Source organism: Cebus imitator, unplaced genomic scaffold, assembly GCF_001604975.1.
Source record: "Cebus imitator isolate Cc_AM_T3 unplaced genomic scaffold, Cebus_imitator-1.0 Scaffold279, whole genome shotgun sequence".
Lineage (NCBI taxonomy): Eukaryota > Metazoa > Chordata > Mammalia > Primates > Cebidae > Cebus > Cebus imitator.
Window position 1 is genome coordinate 1787171 of NW_016107594.1, and position 17247 is coordinate 1804417.

Consider the following 17247-nt stretch of genomic DNA (forward strand, 5'->3'; position numbering starts at 1 on the left):
ATTTTACTGTAAGTTCTTACAGACTATTTTTTAAACCTCATTCTTTAAAAAGCCACATAGCTCTATAACTAACTTTTCTTCTTCTATTCTTGGAGAGAGTATGGTTTGATGCCATACATAGCCCCCTAAAAACGTTTCTGTCATAGTCCCAACACTTGCTAAAGACAACTGAATGGAGGCTTGTTTGTGACTGATACAACTAGAGGAAAGCCAGAGTCATTCACTTTTCATTCACTGCGTGAAGAAAGCAAAGAGGAAGAGAGGATGCTTCCTGAGTATCAGGCTGGCTCCTAGGAACAGGTGCGCAGCAGTGCAAGAACAGGTTCATAAAGCTTGCATGCCATTGCTTTGCAGTCAACATGCACCGAGAAGTAAAACACACAGGATGGAGAGGCAGGAAGCAATCTGGGTGAGTGCTATTTTAAATATGGTGGTCAGACAAGGTGGGCAGGAAAGTGCCTTGTGAAGGGCTCTGATATCAGTTGAGGAGATGCCACTTCTCAGGCAGGGTGGTCAGTGCAAAGGCGCTGGGGCAGGAACAGGTGCCCTGGCCCTGGGAAGCACTGTGGCTACACCCAGTGAGAAAAAGAGGAAATGGGAGCCAGGGAAGACAGGAGCCAAAGGAGGTGGAGGATAAAGAATAGGAAAAGCTGAGAGTCCGGCTCACATAATGCCTTTCAGGGCCTGGCAAGCTCTGGTTTTATTTTGAGTGACGATGTGAGTAGTTTACAGCTTTGAATAGAAAATATACAGAAGGCGTGTTCTATTGCCATTGGGCATTCGTGCTTGATTATACTGAGAAAAACTAAAAGTCTTGGGTTCTCTAGGTCACAAAAGAAACATGAATGGCGATATAAGCCGTGATAATTCGTGGTGAGTTGCTTCTGATTCCATTCTGGACTTCCTTTTATAGAAATCAGATATCGTGATATTGCTATCTACATGAGCAGATTAAAAGGAAAAGGACATAGACTAGTGTTGTTCCCTCTCTTGCTTTACCCATGGATTTGACAAAGGGAAGGACTAATTCTAATTAAAACTAATATCCTGAGAATATTGTCTCTGTGTGTTTCTTTTTTGAGATAGAGTCTCACTCTGTCACCCAGGCTGAGTGCAGTGGGGTGATCTTGGCTCACTGCAACTTCTACCTCCCAAGTTCAAGTGATTCTCCTGCCTCAGCCTCCTGAGTAGCTGGAATTACAGGCACATGCCACCACACCCAGCTAATTTTTGTATGTTAAGTAGAAATCATGTTTCACTATGTTGGCCAGGCTACTCTTGAACTCCTGGCCTCAGGTGATCCGTCTGCCTCAGCCTCTCAAATGCTTTTGATTTTTTGTTTATTCCTCAGTTGGTGAATGAGACTGCCTCCTGCACAAAAACTTGGTATATTTCTACCCAGGAAATCTCAGCAACGGCATGAGAATGCACCCAAAAAGGTCATGGGGAATTTGCAGTACATAATCATTTGTGGTCGATATACACATGTCAGATCTTCCTCTGGGATGTGGTTCTTTCTCTTCCATCTGTTGGGAATGTTCTTCCTCTAGCTCAGTCCTTGAATAGTTCCTTTCCTTCAAATCTGGCCTAAATATTGTATTTTCTGAGAAGCCTTCCCTGCTCATTCTAGTAGAGCATTGGTTTTCATATGTATTGAATGAATAAATTAATTAACATAAATGCATGGTTCTGCAAAGTCAAGTTCTAAGCCAATTCCCAGTGATTTTGGCAGCTGGCTCCTGTTCATGGGGACCAGGGAATTAAGAGGCAGCGCTTATGCTAGCAGTCCTGGGTCTATTAATGCAAAGTGAAAATGAGATTTTGACGCTGTTTATTCTAATGTTAATGTTTGCTTGTATACAACAACTCGCTTCCAAATATTTAGCTGAAACAAATCAAATGAGGCAGTCTTGAAAGTTCTTCTGTTGTCTGAGGTAGGAATACAGCACCACATACAGTATCCACGGGAGACACCCTGTGTTCTCTCAATTGAGAGTGAGTTTGTGACTGCCAACATCATAATCCCATGTCCTCAGATAATAAAACACAATTAAGAAAATAATCAAAGAATGAGCCAATTCATTGAGAAAGGCAAGTGTCTCATTGCATGATTTGAAACCGGAAATAATTCAGCGTTGATTGTCAGCCACCAGGTTGAGGCTATGACCCAGTGAAGCATTTCGTACCTAACTGGTTGCTGAGGGTGCGTTGACCTCCCAGCCACCTGTCTCTATTCAAGGAGTCAGACCTGACCCTGCATTTCATTTTCTGCAATTACAATAAATTTCTATAGGTCTGAAACTTTGTTATTATTTTATTTTCCTTAAGTAATTGGGGAACATGTGATATTTGATTACATGAGTAAGTTCTTCAGTGGTGATTTCTGAGATGTTGGTGCACCCATCACCTAAGCAGTATACACTGTACCATCTATGTTGTCTTTTATCGTCACCTCCCTCCCACTTTTTCCCCCCAAGTCCCAAAAGCTCATTGTAATCCTTCTTATGCCTTTGTATCCTCATAGCTTGGCCCCCACATATCAGTGAGAACATACGACGTTTGGTTTTCCATTTCTGAGTTATTTCACTTAGAACAATAGTCTCCTGGGTGGGGCACTGTGGCTTATGCCTGTAATCCCAGCACTCTGGGATGCCAAGGCGGGCAGATCACGAGGTCAGGAGTTCGAGACCAGCCTGACCATCATGGTAAAAACCCCATCTCTATTAAAATTACAAAAAATTAGCCAGGTATGGTGGTGAGTACCTGTAATCTCAGCTATTTGGGAACTGAGGCAGGAGGATCATTTGAGCCCAGGAGAGAGAAGTTACAGTGAGCCGAAATCATGCCACTGCACTCCAGCCTGGGTGACAGTGCGTGACTCCCACCTCAACACAACAACAAAAAGGAACAATGTCTCCAGTCTCGTCCAGGACAGCTTTGAAACCTGATCAGCTGAATAATTTTAAGAAAGTACCTATTTAATACACAAATTTATTAAAATCTAAAATATATTGTAGAATGGTAAACTGAAGGAAAGAAGAAAAACCCCAAACAAGTATGTTTTGTTTATAATAGCAAATTATATGTTGCTATAAATACTACTTCATTTTTATGTCTTACTTGTTACTTAATATAACACAAAATCCAGATATTTAATAGACAAATTAGGCAATTATTTTTCTACTATAAATTAGGCTTTCCTTTCCAAAAAGATTCATGGCAGAATTTATTTTAAAACAAAACCAACAGCATCTCTAATATATTTTAAATATGTAGTTTGTTGATACACTGTGTCAGAAACACATTATATGTTCTACATCTACGATGATTAAGAATTCAAAAGTTTCATTCATTATTCATGAATGTTATCAGGAGATTTATAGATATTAAACTATTTCTTGACAAAACATTGAAGGATTTTTTAAAATCTCTCATAACAATTATAGTACTACAATACCACAATTATATTTAAAAGTTGGTATTTCTTAGTCTTTATACTTAAGTAGAAATATACATATGTATATAGCTTAATGTGGACGAATTTGTTCTGCCTTTTCACAGAGCAAACATTATACCCTTTTTTTCTGTTTTACAATAGAATGTTTATGCTGATTAATTTTAATTTTATTTAGTTGATATTTTCTGAGTCTCCTATTGTTTCCAGTTGATGGACTTTCTGTTTTCTAAAAAAATTTTTTAAAAAAACTTCTCTTTTGGTAGCTGTGAAATAGAAACAAAACAAACACTTTATCACACAATTTTGAAGTGATTAAACAAAACAGTTCACATAATGATCTTGGAACAGCATATTAGACACCTAAAATGTATTCACTAAACATCAGACCCCAAATTGGATAATTGGCCAGGGACGATGAGCCCTCTCATTGTCACTCGTGTGTTGATAAATTGCCTGAAGCATTACGCTAATGCATGTTAATATTTGTACGTAACATACAAATATATCAATCTTACTCTTGGTTTTTATGTATTTTCAAAATTTAGCTTTTTAATGTATATTAGATGGTATTTCAGTATTGTTTTAATTTAAATGCCTGTCATAATAAGAAAGGTTGAAACTCGGCCTATGTCTGCTTTTAATTTATTCTGGAATTCATTCTTATTTAAATTGGCTTTTAAAATCTTTTTTCCATTTATCACTTTGCATCTTGTTTTTAAAATACAATAAAATAATTATAAATAATATCCTCTCTGTCGCTGCAAATATTTTTATTGTGTTATTTTAATTTTTATACATTTATTTTGAAAAACATAAACATGTAGATTGGTTTACTTATAAAGTTACTTTTGCTTCACTAAAGTTCACAGTTTCTGTTAGTCGAGCTAATGTTTAATTCGAAACCATATGTTTTATCTTATTGTGGCAAGTTACCCATTATTTCATACATTCAAACATTTTAATTTCTGTAACAGGTATTTTGTATGAGGAAATATTTAAATTAATGTTTTTAAAATTTCTGTTCAGTTATTCCAGTATACTTTGTTTAAAAATGCCTCTTCAGTCATCACTTATGATGTACATTTAATTATATACTAAATTTGGGTCCTTACAACACATCTGCACTATAGGGATAAAGGTTTCCATTTCCATCAGCAGAGTCTCTGTACTTTAGTGATATGTTGAAGCAATTTAATATCTTTATCAACCAAACTGGAAGATAAGTTCACAAGTAAATATTATATCAAAAATTAAGAAATTAATTTTTCTTAGTCCAAATGTGCTTTGAAAATGGCTTCCTCTGTTGCACTATTTCTGAAATGGGTCAACATGCAGAGCTGCATAAACCTAAAAGTAGAACAAACTGATTTACTTTTAAAAAACCTTTTGCTCATCAAAGATAGTAATTATGTGGCCCTTCCTGAAATGCTATTATGTTTACATATGTATAAAACGTTGCTGTTTATAAAATAAAATCCGTTATAAAAATAGTGATGAAATTAAGAATTTAAAAGTTTTGTTAATTCACAAAAACACGCACAAACACTAACACATATGCACATACACAAACACACGTATACACACAGACACATTACACTCACACATATACACACAAACATGTAAATACACATACACAAGTACACACAAACACACAGGCTTGCATGCAGACACACACACACACATACACACGCACCAACACTAATTTTGCCTCAGTCTATACTAAAGATTTTTCTGTGATTTAAGCATTTTTTTCCAGTGAGTAATAGCATGAACTCTTTTTGTTAGTGTTATGTACATAATATTCAAGTTGTCAATCCAATTATCTTAACAGAATTCTACAACATATTATGTGGAGTGGTATACAAATAATTCTAATACATCTGGCATATATTATTTATCCTGACATGATTCTAACTTTAGCTCATTCTGAAATGTTCTATGGGCATTAAAATATCTACTGAAGAAAATACGATAGTGACTGCAGGTTTGGGAGAATTGTTTTTCCTCTCTGCTACCTTATTTTAATTTCTCTTTTTCTTTATTTTTATTGACTTTTCTTTTTTGCCTTCCTTATGTCATCTAATCCTTTCCCCACCAAGTTACCATAAAATTGCAACACCTGTCTGCTGTAGATGTTCTGGTCGTACCTGGATTCAGTGAGCACAGTACACCTTCTGGTCCAGTGAAGTAAGGGTCTCCGTGATCTACTCATTCATCAAGTGAAGTTTTAGGAAAATGTAAATACTAAGTGTCTAAGATCTTAGACTCTGCGGATCCAAAAATTAGACATAGATGTAACCTTGGAGATTATCCAACTCAAATAGAAGGGAGCTGCAGGACTGGGAGGTATGCTCATTTGATCAGCACTGGTACTCAGGAGTGGGCACCAGCACAGTTCTGTCAGCCGTTAAAATAATAAAACACTCTCATACCAGTTAACACATATGCACTGCCTGGAGCCCCACAAACTCCCCAGACACCGCCTGCAGGTCGTCGGACCTTCCAGCAGCAGAGAAACCAGAGGGCTAATGGCTGCAGGGTGGGGACCCAGGACCCTGCCCTGGAGCTGTGGCTGGTGTCCCTGTTTATGTTGGCTGCCTGTAACTACTCTTGTCAGATGGGTTTAAATTCGACTCTGGTCAAGGTTACTGAGATGCTTTCCCAGGAGAATCCAGCTAAGTTTCTTATTCTATACACTTGTATTCTATGTGTATTCTATACTATGCACATAAATAAAACTATTTCATAGCTTTTTAAACAATAAACAATGCTTCAGCTCATAGGTTGCTATGGCAAAAATTCGTAAACATTTGATGTCAGAATTTTTTTTTTCTTTTTTTGTTTTCGCCTTCTAAAACTTTGAAAGGGGGGATTGCTTGCCAACAAGATGAATTATAAAGAATGTATGCAGTTTCAGCATTTGGATTTCAATTAATACATTTCATTAATCTTTCAACTACATCATTTTGGTAACTTGGACTTTGATAACTTTTCTTTTAATTCCACATATCTATGATGTTTTATCTTTTTATATAATAAAGGTGATAGAACTCTTTTTCTTACATTGAGATGACTTAACTTTTGCAGTATATAATGAACTCAGAGAAAACAATAAAATCTCAATATTAGATAAAATTATAGTTTTAATGACCAATAATATATATGGTATATTCATACATGAAAAACAGAAATATTTATATACATGTGTGATATGTTTATATGGAATTATTTAATCAATGATAAATATCTGTCTCTAGTTTTGTTTACCTCATCCGTTTATGAAGAGGATAATTAAATTTCAGTTTAAAGAAAAAAAGCACGAAGTGTGTCTCATTTTTAGTTGCTAACCTGATTCACCATTATCCCAGCCCAAGGGCCTCAGAGCTGAATTCTGCACAATGTCTGATTCTCAGTAGTGGCCACTGTATTTTTCCTCATTATTGGACTATGTGCTTCCTCTTATTTTTATTTGTTACTGATTTTTATCTCTGTTTTCACTAATGCAATTTTAACTGGGAAATGTATATGTATGATCACATTCCTACGAGCTGTTCTCAAGGGTATAATAAAAACCGTGGCCTGCCGGGCCATGTGGAGCTGGTTCTCAGTTGACCAGGGATGTGTGTGTGTTTGCACAAAGGTGCCCCTGCAGGGCGGGGGGCAGGAGACACATTTGGTTGTGGCCAAAGGAACTATTTTCACAGTTTTCAAATTGCAGTATGCACACAGTTATTTTTATTCGTGTTCAATTTTACACTTTTAAAAGAAAACATTACCATGATAGCATTATTTTTATAATCCCTTCACTTAATAATTATTCATTTAAAAATAAATTTTGGATCTCGAAAATGAGTGTACTGAGATGTCCTACAAAATATGAGCGGCCCTTTCCACAGCGCCACATGCTTTGGGTGGGCGTGCCGAACTGACCGGCTACTGAAACACAAGAACACCCATCCCTCACGCAGTCTTGATTTCACTGATGTTTGAAGGGAACAATTTTCCCCCAAGTGAACCTGTCAAAGACATCCAGTCTATAGCTGCCATGCATTAGTTGACATAAGCAGCATGAGGACACCTAGCGTGTAGACCACGCTAGCATCCCATAGGCAGGATGGAAAATGCAATCCTCCAAACTCTGGGAACTAAAACAGTGTGCTCTCAACTCCCCCTGTGTCCCTGACGTTCTTCTGAGTAAACTGAAGGCAGCTAATCAGAAGGGACCTGTGTTACCTTCTCACTGTTGCCGACAAGGTGTGGTCTATTTCAACATTCCGTGATGCTTATGTCCTGCCGAAATAAAAGCACGTCCCTGAAAGACGAAAGAAATACTAGAACTTGCAACTTGCGAAGAGTCACTAAAAGGATGTCGGTTCCTCCCACTTTGCCATAATTTTGGTGGAAAGAAGGTGTGTGTGTAGGGTCAATTATATGCATTTTGTGAGAGCTCAGGGCTGGTCACACAAGCTCTGCCTAAGGCAAACTCCCCATTCTTGGTAACAGGCTGACTTTTACATATCATCCACACTGCAGTATCAGAATCAATGACTGTTAAATATACATTCTGGATAGGCAGTATTTGAGGAAAGAAGAAGAAAAAAGAGAGAAAGAAAAGAAAGAAGGAAAGGAGGGAAGGAACGAATTTTAAAAAATGCTTTAAAACATGTTATTTTAAAATGCTTCTCTTTCATGTATCTATACACACATGTAGTTTAATATGTACATAATATGTACCTAATATTTTGAAATAGATGATATAAATGTAACAGAATGTTTTTTACTCTGTAACAAACTTTGCAAGATCTATTTCTCTTCTAACCAATAATTTTTACAACGTCAGTTTGTATTTTAAATGCACTTTTATCTTTACTGGCCTCTCACTTCTCAGTTTTCCAATATATTCCATTTTATGTCTCATGCACCTATTTTCTACCAAGAACAGTTTTAGGAGGTGATGTGCCTCTGTTACGTTACTCAATAGCTATCTGAAATTCAAAACCCAAATTCATGCCAACTCTACAGAAAATAAAATTAGGGCAACCATTTCTTTTAAGGGAACCGTATTCTCAAAGACAGGTATCCATGAATCAATTAAAAATGGCCACATGCTTTTCAGTCTGAAAACATAGCTTACATAGCTCCGTCTTCCAGGATTCAGAGAAAATCTTTGAAAACCTTGTCAGGCTGCCTGTCAATGTCAAGTACATGGCAACTAAACATTCCACATTTTAGAAAAGCCTCCATTTCCATCTTTCCCACAATGGCCATTCAATTAGCAATACAATTTAAAGGGTAGACTTTTGTAAGCCTTTCATAGAACTCATTAACATATCAAAAGTGATTCTTTTTCAGATGGAGTGCCTCAATTAGGGGTTCAGAAAATATTTGTTGCTGATCAAGAGTGACACTTTGTGGACACACTCGTGTATGAAAGCGCCCTGAGATGTGATGCCTTCCTTCTGCTTCTGTCCCTGCAGCTGAGGGAGCCTGCGGAGGAACCTTACGTGGGACCAGCAGCTCCATCTCCAGCCCGCACTTCCCTTCAGAGTATGAGAACAATGCTGACTGCACCTGGACCATTCTCGCAGAGCCTGGGGACACCATTGCTCTGGTCTTCACTGACTTTCAGCTGGAAGAAGGATACGATTTCTTAGAGATCAGTGGCACAGAAGCTCCATCCATATGGTAAGTCCTGGGAAGAGATGGCACACAGGGTGCAGGTGTGTTTTCCCGGTTTTCCCCCAACGAGCTTCGAGCTTGGAGAACTGCTTGTCTCCGGTTGTTCATTGACAAGCACGAGTGTTCTTTTTATGCCTTGCTTTTTTGGCTCTGAAAAAGTTACCTTTAGTGTGACTCATTTCAAAGTTTCTAAGCTGTCTTTGTGCTGGTGCTTGGAGTTTGGGGAGTGATCTGTGTGCTTGAACTTACAGCGCTCTCTTTTTTGGACTCTTTTAAGGAAACGAAGTAAGGCTAGTTAGTTTTGGGTTTGGTCTGGAGCTGTTTCACTGTGAACAGATAGTTTTAGATTGTGTATTCTCTTTTATCTCACGTTGAGAGACTGCTGCAGTTATGGGATTGTACATTTCTTTTTCTTGGTGAAGGCCACGTAACACATTACGTAGCCACGTATGGGTAGTGCCTGTGGCTACAAGATCCTCAAAGGCACACCCACTTAACACAGAACCTAGTCCAATCTATGCATACAGTTAATCACAGGACGGTCAGTTCTCCAGTGTGTACCCTAGTGGAGGCAAAGGAAAGCAAGATCTTATGAAGTACAGCCTATTTTGGTGTGATGGTCTTGATTGCAAGAACAGTTTTGTTTGTGTCTGTAAGTGCAATTTGAAAGAGAGAATTAAAAGCATAGCTGTGCAAAGCCTTACATTCTACCTCGAACTAAGTCATTTGTTGCATGTTAAATTGTGTTGTTGTGGTTGTTTCTATTATTTAAATTCTTAACACTTCAAAACTGCTTCAGTTGTCTGTTTTAGATCTTGAAATATGACTAACCAGTATACGTGTGGTGAAACTCAAGTAGACACAGAGAAAATCTCGGCCATCTATGTGTAGGAAGAGGAGAATATGAAATGAGTCACTGAGCATGTCCGCAGGTTACAGTTTCATTTCAATGCAAAGGCTAAAGGATAAAAATGTCAAACGTGAAGCACATTGTAAATATGACACCTGTTTCAAACCCATTGTTGGAATTGAATTGGACTGTACTTTGTTTCCCAAAACACGAGGCTCAACGTGGAGGGCTCCTATTCACAGAGAAGTCCTTTCCTTGCTGGGTTTACTGTGCTTGTGTTAGCTGTTACTCCAAATAAGAGGGAGGAAAACACTAAACAGACTCTACCTCAATGGCCTTTGCGTTCAGTTGTATTCATGCTGAACGACACTTTTAGATTATCCAAGACCCATCTGCTTAATGTATGTTGTGCAATTTTAACTTTAAACACTCAGGAATTTGTTTAAACCAGTACCTATCTCACTGTGTCTAACATCAGAGTTCATGGAAACAAAAGCTGAGCTGAGAGCTGGAGAACCTAAATTCTACCACAGGTTCTGCCAAAAGAAGGCCTTGTGACCTTAGACAGGTCTATTCCTAAAAAGAGAGGCTGTTGTTAAAAAATATTTAAAAGCTGAATTAATCAAACATCTGTTGAGTGCCTATTCTCTGCCAGTCATCTAAAGATACTCAAGTGATCTAAACACTTTCTATCTTTAGAATTACACTATTGTGGTTTTCAGAAAATCATTGAAGTGTAAACTACATAGGGAGTGATTCTCAGAATTTATATGCTTCATGTTAATGGTCTTATTTTTAGGAGAGTCTAGATGTATTGGGCATTGACTGAGGGCCTTGCTGGTAAAATGTCAGGTTGGGAGAGAGGTAGAAGAAAGTGAGGACGATTTGTTAGTGATTCTAGAACCCATGACTCGTGGCAACTTTTGCCAAACAAACCGAGTTTATGTCAGAAAGTGCAGATCATGACTGTGATGACAAGTGTGTTCTGTCTGAAAGGCTGGCGGGACCACTGTAGCACTTTATGTCAACTTGTCACAGAGAGAATACAAGCCCTGCTAGCCAGGGGGATTGCCCCTGTCTTCTCAGTGCCTGAATCCACACTGGAAGACATCTTCTAGGTCTCTGGAATCTCTCTGGGTATTTGCCAGGGAAGTTGGTGGGAAAGTTCTCAGTGGGAACTCTGACCCTGTGTGCCTTCATGACTGATAAACTCTGTTGCCTGTTAGCTTAGCTGCTGCCTTCAAATAGCCATGATTAGCCAGGGGTAGAGTTGTATTTACACTTGTGTTCTTAGGACGACTTATGTTGTCCTGTTTGCTTGGTGCAAAGCTCTGCAGAGTCACTATAATTACTGTTATCTACCATTATTTTGTTATCTATTATTATAGATTTAAAAATACACCTGAAATATGTGCAGGTTGAGATGTGTACATTTAAAAGTAAATCTCAGATGTGCAGATGGCAAAGCCGATGGAACCCTTTCAGAGCTCAGGTTCAAGGTCTCCGACCCTGGGACATTTTCTACTCCCTCTGTATAGCCCCCCAGTCAGTGTAGTCCAAGTTTGAGCTTCCGTGCCCTGTCAGAGAAGTACAGTTTCTCTGTTTCAGGACTGCAGGCTGGATTATGAAGCTTCGAACAGGTAACTGTCATGATGGAGATGAAAAAGCAATTTGGCACATGTGCTGGGTCAGCAGAGGGTTTTGTGTGTGTGTGACATTTGATGTTTATCATAATAGTCGAAAGAAATATCTTGACACAGCCATAAGGGCTACCTTTAAGTGGAAGTCTCAGCTTTCAATGACTCTTCAGTGGAAGCTAAAAAGAAAGAGATGGTTCTCCTAAATAACTATGGAAATCTACAGGAGCACATTTAAAACAGAAAACAGAATTATGTGAAGTGTAAGTGAATAATTATAGGCTTATAAAAATGCATAGTATGACTTACCTTAAAAAGACTATTATTTTAGCGTGATAGTCTCTGAAATATTAAATGACCCAAATTGGTATATGTTGAAAATGTTTGCCCATTCCAGAGTTGCATGGACAGCTCTGAGGAGCATTGTGGGTGGCGTGACCTCTCCCTCAGCACAAGGTCATTCCACAGAGCCAGGAGGGCAGTGTGTGGCTGTGAGTGCAGTCAGTGCAGACACACACAAAAATTTCCTGATAATCTATTTTTAAAAACAGGACATGTAAGCAAGGGCACTCTAAGAAGAAGCTACTTGGAAAATTGTTAAGAACAATAGGATTAGTCTTCTTTTCATTTAATTTGGAGTGAAATTACCTACTCAGCTGTGTTTTAAGTCAGTGTTGCCATGGCAACGACGAAGGCAGTCTAAATATAGGGGATGATGTCATGTGCCAAAATTATCTGTATATTAAACATACAGTGGATTAGTAATTTCAACCTCATAGGCTATATGTACATTAGATGAGACTGGCATTTTTTTTTATTAGTCAGGTTCTAAGTTTATGCAGGTTGGCTTCCTATCAATCCCTTAATTTAATAGAGAGTTGCCATTTCTAGTCACTTTATAGCATGGTCTAGTCATTCTTTTTCCTGCAATTAGAAAGGAAATGTGCAGTGGGTAAGCTAGCCAAGTGTTATTTTTTTCTGAAGAGATTTGATGGTGTAGCCTATAACTTGTACCTCTAAAAATATCAAGAAGAAAGAAATTTGATTTGATTTCAGTGTTCTCCCTCTATGGTTTCTAAATTAAGACCTGATGGTTAACGGGATTAAGGTTGTAGAGTCTTGGCTGGGAACGCTGTAGGAACATTTACTCTCTTTAAAATATGCGCTTATATCACAGAAGAACCATGCGAACAACCCCTTCTGTAACAGGGAGTTTGTGGGGGATAGAGAAGAAAAGGAAAAAGGAAATAAAAATAAATGCATTGAAAATGTGTCGCAACTCATATTTAGATACATCCATGGCTTAACTTCTGTGACTGAGGGTCAGCTCCTCACGACAGAGCCTGGAAGCCTCAGTCGTGGAAGGACAACCTTTCCAGGCTGTCCACAGCTGCCTAGTTGGCTCTATCCTGGCTTCCTCCCCACCAGGCTTTCCCCACCCCTGTTCAGTTTGCCCCAGTGAACTCATACATGTCTTTATGTTCATGTGCCTTTGTATCCTGGGGCAATTGTTCAGCTGCTCCCCTCCATGTGGAAATCCCCCACTGCCCACCTACTGTCCATCCCATTATCTTCATGCTTAGTGGGGCATGCAGAGTACTGGAAGAACACTACAGAAATAACACTAGTGAAACAAACAGGTGGTGTGATCTCCCTTACTGGAAAAGATCAGCCATAATAAATGCAAGAATGCTTCTTCGAGTTTGGATTAGGCCTGCCTTATTACTTCAAGAGAAAAATCTGTTACTTTTTGATTTTTTTAAGGCATAAGCTCTGTTTTTCATTAACCAGCATAACTTGAGACTCTTTTGCCCACATTGAGGCAAATTCACAAGGGAAACTCTGGGAAGACAGTTCTGTAACCTTAGTGTGTTTTGTTCTCATTAACCCAGTACAATTTCACTATTAAATCAGTCTAATCAGTGATTGGCTGATGTTAAAACAAAACTTCAGAGAAATGGGTAAAGCTGACTGAGCTTCAAAGGACCCTTGAAGGGTCAATTAAAATATCCAATATTTACCCAACTTGTCACTTAATTGATAAGTGACTTGGTTTCTATTTAATTTCTAACAAGGGAGAATTATAGAGGAACATGCTCAGAAACAAACTCCCTGAAATCAACCCTTCTCTCACCTGCCCCAAAATAAAAGGAAGGAGGCCTCATCTTCTCCCTCCTCCTGTTATTATTAACAATTTTGAATTCATTTTACAGAAAATTTGCAGACCTAGCACAGAGAGTTGCCGTATGTCCTAAACCTAGCTTTCCTCAGGCTAACATCTTACATAACCATAGTGTAATGATTGGCATGAAGAAATTAATGAAGCCCCAGTGCTACTAACTCACTTTCAGACTTGGTTTGGTTTCCTCTGGCCATTTTACTGATGCCTGTTCTGGGCGAGGGCTCCAGCCAGGGACCCACAGAGCATTTGGTTTGGCCTCTTTGGCCCCGGTCAACTGTGGCCTTTCCATCTTTCTTTGTTCCTATGGACTTGACCTATTCCATATTAACAGTTCAATCTTTTGGGGGAAAAATGGTTTTGGAAAAGCAATGACATGATGTATGAATATGGAGGAGATCACCCAGCAATGCCCCAATGTCACCAACTGAAATGGACAGATTTGTTTTTTGTGTTTTCCTTTATATGTATATTTTCATTTAAGACTGGGTCTCCTTCTGTCACCCAGTCTGGAGTACAGTGGTTCTAGCATAGCTCACTGCAGCCTCGAACTCCTGGACTCAAGCCACTCTCCCATCTCAGCCTCCCTCGTATCTGGGAATACAGGTGCATACCACCAGACCTGGCTAATTTTTAAAGTGTTGTAGACACAGGGACTTGCTATGTTGCTCACAATCCTAAACTAAAGTGACTCTCCTGCCTTGGCTTCCCAAAGTACTGGGACTACACAGTCCTGAACCATGACAGCCAGCCCCATGTTTTCTATCTTAAATTTGGAGTCAGTAATTGTATTCCAGGAACATGTCGTAAGGTATGCACCTCAACACATTTTCATGGAAGCAAGTATAACATAAACAGGAAATAAATATTTATAAATATACTTATGTATTTATAAAAATAAATATACATAGTATACGTAATATATGTACACACACACACACATGCATATGTATACACATTTCTCCTTTTCTTGAACTTCTACATGCCAGCTGAAGGTCTAAGGACATAATTAACATGATATTGAAGCTCTATTCATAAACCCCTCTTTTAATGAAAATGTCTTTTCTAATTTTTTAAATGGTATATTTTTTTTTCTAAAAGACATTTACTACTAAGAATCACTGAGTATTTGTTATATAACAGGAAAATGTAAACAATAGTCCCTACTGCTACTTGGAGATGCTACAATTCCCGTTTTATAGATGAGAAAAATAGGCTTCAAAGAAGTAAAATAATCAACCATCCAGCAAGCAAAGAGGCTGCGTGGAGACTTGAACAGACATAGCCCCAACGTATATTTCCTCCTCTATTTAAAAAAGTTGAGGTCACATTTCTTTGCTGACTTTTAAAACAGGAAGATGAAAGTAGTGTGTGAGCATTCCACTGTCATCCTAGAATCTCCTCAGCAGCCTTCAGCCTCAGTGCATACAAGGAAAGCACGCTGCCACTTCTGATTCCTACCCAGCTCTGTTCCTGTGTGGCGGTGTCACCATCAGCTACCCTTACAGGTTTCTCTCCAGCGTTATTAACTATACAGTAATGTAATCATCTTAGCATGCTTGCCTGTTATGCATATTTCAGGATATAACATAATGACGGGTATCATCGGGCTTCTAAGAGGACACGTAGATGACAGGCTGATGTTACATGAAGCTAGTGCATAAAGATGCGACTAGTCAGGGTGGTATATGCAACTGTGACCCGCTGAAGTCTTAGGTGGGTAAAGAAAACTGGCCACCACAGACTACCCCAAAACCTAGTTACCTCCACCCTGAAACTCAATAGGCAAATAATAAAAAAAAATTTTAATACCAGCTAATTCTACTATGTGGAGAATTTCTAACTTGATTGGTGGCTTTTGTTCACATACATTATCCCAGATATTTTTATTTCACCTGGGTGAATTAAGTACCTTCTCCACGATGTCTACACAGAACTGATTTCCAATCTCCACCTTTTCTCTCAGCTGGTGGCTGGGGATGGTTTAAGCCACTGGGCAGTGAAGGAATTGCTGGGAAAGATGCTGCAATCCTACAAACAGGGTGAAACTGGTAGGCTGTCTCTTGCAGAGGCACCAGTCAGGTGTGATTTTACAAGACACATTTTCCCTCCTGTACCTCTGAAAAACACCATCTCTAGCAGACACTGAAGGCAGAATCTTTCATGTCAGAATTAACCTCCAGGAGCAACGGAGGTGGCATTCTGTGAAGGGGTAGCTGGACTCTCTGATTCACTACCAGGAGCATAGACCCTAGGAATGATTCCCTGCCCTCCCTTCTCCTTCCTCACGAAAGGGATGGACTCACCAGCAGGTGCCCCTGTAACTCTGAGAAGCCGGTGGCTATCCTGTTGCCTAGAATTAAGCCTGTCAGATTTCTTCACAAATTCTAGAAATAGCATTCTAGAGTAATCTTTTAATTTGGGTTAATACCAGAAATTCAATAAAGTTAAAAAAAACTATTTCAAAGAATACATATTTGAAATACAGAACATTTTTATAATTTATGAAATGGTGTTAGCTATGGATAAAATGTAATATTTTACTCTAAGCTTTTATAAAATTTTCCACTTGAAGGAGTGACAGAAAAAGAAAACATCCCTGATCTCTAAAGATGGGACCAGTCGGAAAAATAATTATCCCAGGAGAGAATTCCTTGTCTCCATCCTTACCATTCTTAGGGCAGAGATGAACTCTGCAGCTCTGGTGTCATACTTCTCTTGTGTCAAATTTCCGCAAATTAACCTTATTTTATTGAAAAACACATTTCCTATAAATAATGTAAGTTGTAGGCAATGGAAAAAAAACTTTTATGGATTAAAATTTATTTCACAAACTATGAAATACCCATTTTTTTGTAATCACTCTTCCTTCTTTTTGTATGTGGCCCTTCATGCTGGTAACAATAAAAAAATAAAACTAAATTAGCACTGTTAAATAAATTTCTCATTTAAAAACACACTGCCTTCTAAAGGGCCATTGTGACAACTCCATGATTCTCAGATAATGCTTGTAAATTCTCACTGATTCCTGAAATCAGCCGATTTGCAAACCTGGTGTTCTGATTGTGCATTTTTGATATTTTATTTAGAGTTTCTCTCAAAGCCATGAATATCTAATTTTTCTCTTTCTTCTGAAGGTTTGCACAATTTCATGGAGGACTGGTTAGGAGAATAAGGTAATTCTGTGCCATCCAATAGTCCTCCAACAAATGTGACGTTTTATTGCTTGAGTTCCTTCCTGTTGGCACATGCTATCCAAGCTTGATGTGCCCTTTAACTGAGCGGTGGCCTAGAACATTGTTTCCCACCTTTGACTTTAATAAATTCAAGTACCTAAGTTCTTCTGATTCAAATCTTTTAGAGAATTACAGTATCATTTCTTAATAAAGATTAGATATCATAAAGGCTTTGATATTTTTGAATTATACACTTAAAATAGATGGCT

General features: G+C 38.5%; 1 protein-coding gene across 2 annotated transcripts in view; it reads left to right on the top strand.

The window, feature by feature from the left end:
• Positions 1-17247, top strand: part of CSMD1 (CUB and Sushi multiple domains 1) — a 2110588-nt gene that overhangs the window by 1019971 nt on the left and 1073370 nt on the right. For both annotated transcript variants that reach the window (XM_017501161.1, XM_017501162.1), the window contains exon 5: positions 8935-9142. In XM_017501161.1, coding sequence (XP_017356650.1) covers positions 8935-9142 — 208 coding nt within the window. The remainder of the gene's footprint in view (positions 1-8934; positions 9143-17247) is intronic.